This window comes from Pagrus pagrus (genome assembly GCF_965226575.1).
Source record: "Pagrus pagrus genome assembly, chromosome: 7".
In the NCBI taxonomy this organism is placed as follows: domain Eukaryota; kingdom Metazoa; phylum Chordata; class Actinopteri; order Spariformes; family Sparidae; genus Pagrus; species Pagrus pagrus.
The window spans coordinates 2064696-2070695 of record NC_140191.1 but is presented as its reverse complement, the minus strand read 5'-3'; the positions used below and the strand labels follow the sequence as shown (position 1 = coordinate 2070695).

The window sequence follows — 6000 nt, the reverse complement described above, 5'->3', positions numbered from 1 at the left end:
AAATAAAGGCCCTGCCTAAGAACGGACAATAACGGGAATTAATGGCGACAAACTGACTTCAGGTTTGAGTCAGGATATTTTAAGTGTCTGTTCCAATGTGTAGCCAATTTGTGGCCTCGATCCAACTAACAGTGAGTAGAAAAATGAAATAAGGAAACATAAAGCTTCAGGTTTTGGTGTCAAATTCAGGGTCAGGTCTTAAAAATGCAGGTACAGGCTGACTGACTTCAAGTGTCAAAAAGTCTAAAATGCTTAAAACCTTTCAGCCATTGGAAGCAGTGCAGCTATTGTTTTCTTCATCACAAGCAACGATTGATTTAATAGCCACAAGTACCATTATTTTGTCTCACAAAGAAAAAATCAATGGCAAACAGAAAACAAAGAGAGCATGTCAGAGCTTCATATGGTCATCAACATCTGGAGCGGAGAGGACAACAATCCTGTTTACACACTGTTGACAACAGACTGGACCAGATGACCGGAGAGAGGAGAGAGGACAGAGGAGAGAGGGGGAGGTGAGGGTGAGAGAGATGAACTGACAGCTCAACATTCAGGGCTCAGTCAGAGGACCAAACGGATTAACGGTCGCGTCTACTTCCTGAAGTTATGAAGTACGCAAGATTTCAGACGCTTTGAAGACATCGTCGTCATGTGGGACGTCGCAGGAGGATGACTGGACACCTGCATCTTCTCAACTTCACAGGTTTGAACTCTTGTTTTTCTTCTTTCCTCTGTTGCTGATGAGTGTGAAGAAGACTGGATCTGAATCTGAATCTGTTTTCTCATGAACTGCAGGAGCTGGAAGAGTGACTTCCTCCATAATGAACTGTGCAGTGATTCTTATATTAACATCGAGCTGCTTCACCTGGTCATCAGCGATGTATACCCCCAACAGAGCAGGTAGAGTATGAACAGTGACTGTGATGAATGAGTGATGGCTGAAGAAATGCTTCTCTGATCATCGAGCTGAATTTGACCTTTTAATATGACTTTTTTCAAGTTCACATTAAGTGTTTTATCACATATGTCTTATCAGTATCAGGCCCAACAAAAAAAACACAACTTTATTCTCTGATTTTGGTGAAACTAGATCATATTTTATGGAGAAATTATCTTGTGGTTTTTCCCTCTGATGTCCTTTGGCTGCTGGATGGATAGCTTTACTTGTCACTAAAGTAGCTGCTAACTGCTGCTAACCAGCATCCTCCCAATGAACACCAATGGGCCGGGGCTGTACGCAGCCTCCCAGAACGATGGAGGCGATTTACAGTACTGAGGTGATTTATGGAGTTTACTAGTGGACAGATACCGGTATGTGGCCGCCCCGTTTATTCCTGTGAAAGCTGCTTAGTGGCACATGAAGCTAAAAAACTTTGACTGTAAAATAGTAATAGATCTTTTGCATGCTCATGAAAGACTTCCACCACCTTTTTTCACAATTTTATCAGATTAAATGGGTCAAGTTCTGATAGTGAAAAGAGTCATGTTGCGTGGTACCATTTTACAGAAGCTTATGGGGAAAAGGTCGTTCTGGGCCCCAGTGCATCACATGGCATTGTAATGACACCGTTTGGCCACTATGTCATGTTGGTCTAAAAGCCTGGGGTCGTCCTGGTGGCTGCTGACAGCCAGTGAGCTTGGTTAGTAGTCTTATTTGACGCATGAGCCTCACGATGTCAGGAGCCAAAACTGACGATAAAACCACCTCTGTACTTTACTCCTGGTCAAAAAACTGGCCTCAGTCTTTTCAGAGACTGTGTTCTCAGTCTGGGTAGAGCTGGCGTACCGCTAGTGGATGGCGAGGAGGGAAATGCACCTTCAGGGCTGTTGGCTACCTTTAGCAGCAATCAATATCCACAACGAGTCCGTCACTAGCTGCCTGAATCTCGAGTAAACATTTCGCAGGAACTTTAATCTAGAGATTCTTTGGTCAGTCGAGCTTGTCTCTAAATTTCTACATATATGTATGGATACATACACTCTTTTTATATATCAGTTTGGATTAAATCTATATAGAATAAATGATGCCACCTGAACAACCATCTAACAATGACGTTGCATGGCACTGACTCCTACCGGATCCTCTTTCACCAGCACCACCCAAGAAGCTAAAGTACCTCCTCGAGCCACTGGTGTACGCCGAGGTTGTTGGCCGAAGGGGAGATAACATCACCTTGCCGTGCATCCTGAGGACCAAACCCAGCCATTACAAAGTGAAATGGACTAAGCTTGAGCCGGGGCACGTAGGGCCCGAGAACATTATCATGATATCGAACGCACACGCCTGCAAGCCGTACGGCCACCTCGGACAGCGGGCTTCTCTCCGGAAAGCTCACACCATGGACGCCTCCCTGGAGCTCAGCCATCTGGAGCTGGAAGACAGCGGCATGTATCGCTGCGAGCTCGTCAACGGCATCGAGGACGAGAACGTCGTCATTTCCTTGAGGATAGAAGGTAACAAGAAGCCAATTGTCTATTCAAAATGTTGAACTGAAGGAATTTTGAGGGCAAATCTCTGTTGCAGCAGCTAAAGAAGATGCACTGAATCAACCAGTATAACCTGTGTTTGAAATGTTCCCACACCTCAATCAGGAGATTAATCTTATCAGGGCTGAGGGCTAATAGTTTGGTGTCACTATAACAAGTGTTAACAAAACATAAACACTGACAAATGGCTTCTGTTTCCAGGTGTGGTGTTCCCGTATCAGAGTAAAAATGGCCGCTACAAATACACTTTCCATGAGGCTAAGGAGGTTTGTGCCGAGCAAGATGGCACATTAGCCTCATACAACCAACTGTTCAGAGGTACGGCATGTCTAAAGAGTCAATAACATGTTGTCTGCAGCTGTTTCAGCTCTCTTAAATGAGCCTGTGTCCTGCAGCGTGGACGGAGGGTCTGGACTGGTGTAACGCAGGCTGGCTCCGCGATGGGACCGTCCATTACCCCATCATTCATCCTCGACCGGCCTGCGGAGGAGAGATGCTCTCTGGCATCCGCAGTTACGGACCTAAAGACAAGAATCAGGATCGGTTTGACACTTTCTGCTTCACCTCCAAGACGTCAGGTAAGCTTTGAGTGACTCAGCTCAGATCAACATTTAGTCTGGAGTTTATCCAAGGCAGAGGAGCTCTTGATTTTAAATGGGAAATTAAAAATAAATAACTGTTTGTTATGTGTATCAAAAAGGGACGCAAGATTCACAGAGGCAGGCAGCAAAGAGGCAACAAGGAAAATCCAAGAAAACTAAAGAGTATACGAAAATGTATGAAAAACTGAAACCATGAAAAAGAATCAGGAACACACAAAAACTTGTGATTAACCAATGAAACAGTGGTGAGCAGGACGAGGGCACGAATACAGACAAAAACAGGAAGTGAAAAGTAACACATGACGATAAAATCTACAAAATAAACAGGAAATGACGAACCAAAAACCCAAAACATGACATTAAGATGAATAAAAATAAAATAAGAAATAAATAAAACTCTGCAGCATTTTTATTTTGGCTCGTTATCCAGTTAAAGTAAAAGATTTAAGACTTCTTTCATGCACAAAGAAATATTCATCTCAGATTTGGAGCAGAAATCTTCATTACTGAAATTCAGCCTTGATTATCTGGTAATGTGATGCTCACAGAGTCATCGGGGCCGTCCGGATAAATATCAAACGTGTTAGATATTCACAATTTAAAATCTGGACCATAACATCAGTATTTCCTCGAGCAGGAGCCGCTGACAACTGTCAACATTTAGGCTAATGTTAGGTAGCTACTACCGTCATTTTCTTGGTATTTCCAACGGAGCAGCATTTTGTGTTTGTGTTTCACTGAATGTCAACTCTGTCGCAACAAGCCGACCTTCAGTCCCGACAGTGTGAGAGTGGGACTGATGGTAGGCTGACAGAGGACAATAACATCTGTTGGTGAGACATGATTGGAAAGTTCCTCAGTGGGAAAAATACTTGGCCCGTGTCTCTGGGAAACTTCCACTGCAGCCAGAAAAATGTGACAAAGTAGATTAAAAAAAATGTTTTCCATGTATCTTTCCTCCTCTCACAGGCTCCGTCTCCTACATATCGGGGTCTTTCTCCTTCGACCAGGCGGTGCACGCATGTAAGCGTCAGGGAGCCGAGTTGGCGTTGGTCGGCCAGCTTTACTCCGCCTGGCGTTTCCAGAAATACGACCAGTGCGACGGCGGATGGCTGAGAGACGGCAGCGTGCGGTTTCCCATCAGCAACCCCAGGCAGCGCTGCGGAGGCATCCCTGAGGCGGGGGTGCGCTCATTTGGGTTCCCGAACAAGACGATGCATCTCTACGGGGCCTACTGCTACAGGTAGCCCAAAATGACAAACCTCAGTGTCTCAACAGAGATGAGAGTCCAGGCCCAGAATTCATGACAGATTTACTACAGCTTGATCCAACAATGAGCAAGAAAACCTCAGACTGAAGCTACAGCAATGACTGACAGAGTTATTATAAGGTTTTATTCAATCTTTTCAAAATTGAATCAGTCATTCAATGAGAGCTTTTATTGAAAACAGGGACTTTTGAGTCGACTTCAAAGTTAAAAGGCTCCATTTTCTTATAACTTGGTGGACTTCAGATTGCAGATAAACCTTTTATATAAACTCAAAATTGAATGTTTGGGTTGTTTTCAGCTACCAGCATCACATGGTGTTGTGGCTGGTGAACCACTGCCTTCAATCCCCCAGTCAGTATCTTTAAAATAAAGTGGAAACAGACAACTTTTTAACTTTTCCCTCTCAGCGTGTCTGATTGGTATTATTTTTGGCACCGCTGTCACAAAGACAACCAGCTCGCTGACACCTGCAGCCAGGAAACACCACAGAAACACACTCAGGTGTTTGTTTCGTTTGCTCTCTGCTTCTCTGGTTCCTCCTGGTTTCTTTTCTGGCTGCTAGCGTTAACTAGCTGTAGCATTAGGAACATGGCTACCACAAGCAGCCTAGCTACAAACGAAAGAGAAACACCAATCAGTGCTGTCATAAAGGTTTTGAACCTCTCGAGTCCTGGAGGTATCTGGGGAACAAACTTTGACACCAGAGCGCTCTTCATTGACTGAACGTCCGTCAGCTCACTCTTGTTTTACCTCAGTTTCTATCACTTGTTCCGACTGGGAAAAAAATCCCACGAACAGTTTGAGGAACGACTTCCCAACTCAGGATATGAGATCAATCCGAGGAGGACGGATGTGCAGCAGTGTAGAGTTTCCACAGTTATTCCAGTTGTTCCACCATTACCTGAGGATAGTGACCAGGGAAAACAAAGCCTCTTCCTGTTGGTTTGCACGATGACCTTCAATCCAGCCTTAATTTTTCTGTGAAAAGTGCAGCGCAGTGCAGACTGAACAGTGAACATGAAGCTTAGAGATGGATGGTGTCGTCTTCCTACAGCGTTTACACTGTGCAATCAATATTTACTTCAGAATGATAAGTTGTCTATTTCCACTTTAATAATCATGTCGGAAAACGTTGTTGGCCACTAAATACAGATTGTTAACTGATGTTTGTTTATGGAGTCGTATAAAACATTTTAATGACACAATCATCTGATCTAAACCTGTAACGTCTTCACGTTTCTGCATCTGGTTACTCGTCACTGAAGGTTCAAGAAAAGTCCGACATGTTGCAGCATTTAACACGAACGTCCTGCGAGCTCATCCAAAGACGCCAAAAACTCTCAGGAGTAAATAACACTGCTGGTCACTTTCACAATGAACTGGTTTATGTGTGAATTAATTACATGTAACTCAATAAAATGATGTCCAACATATCATTTTTTGTTTTAATTGTCTTATTTTTGTGTGTCGGATTTGAAATGTCATTAATTTGACGACCTCTTAGTATTAAAAAAAAAAGGTTAATGGCTTAATCAAAGATCTTATCTGGAGTTGAGTAGATTGTGGATAAGTCTTTTTAAACTGCTTAAATACACCAGAAATTGTCAAAAAACAACACAAAGTCAAGTGCAGCATATCTGA

At 43.4% G+C, this 6000-nt stretch overlaps 1 protein-coding gene across 1 annotated transcript; it reads left to right on the top strand.

Moving 5' to 3' along the window:
* The first annotated feature begins 461 nt into the window (after positions 1–461).
* Positions 462–5795, top strand: hapln2 (hyaluronan and proteoglycan link protein 2). Its single transcript, XM_084357559.1, has 6 exons — positions 462–703; positions 796–900; positions 2095–2454; positions 2689–2805; positions 2883–3065; positions 4059–5795. Exons 1-6 carry the CDS (start codon positions 670–672, stop codon positions 4334–4336), a joined length of 1077 nt encoding a protein of 358 aa, XP_084213685.1. The 5' UTR covers positions 462–669; the 3' UTR covers positions 4337–5795.
* Positions 5796–6000: the final 205 nt, after the last annotated feature.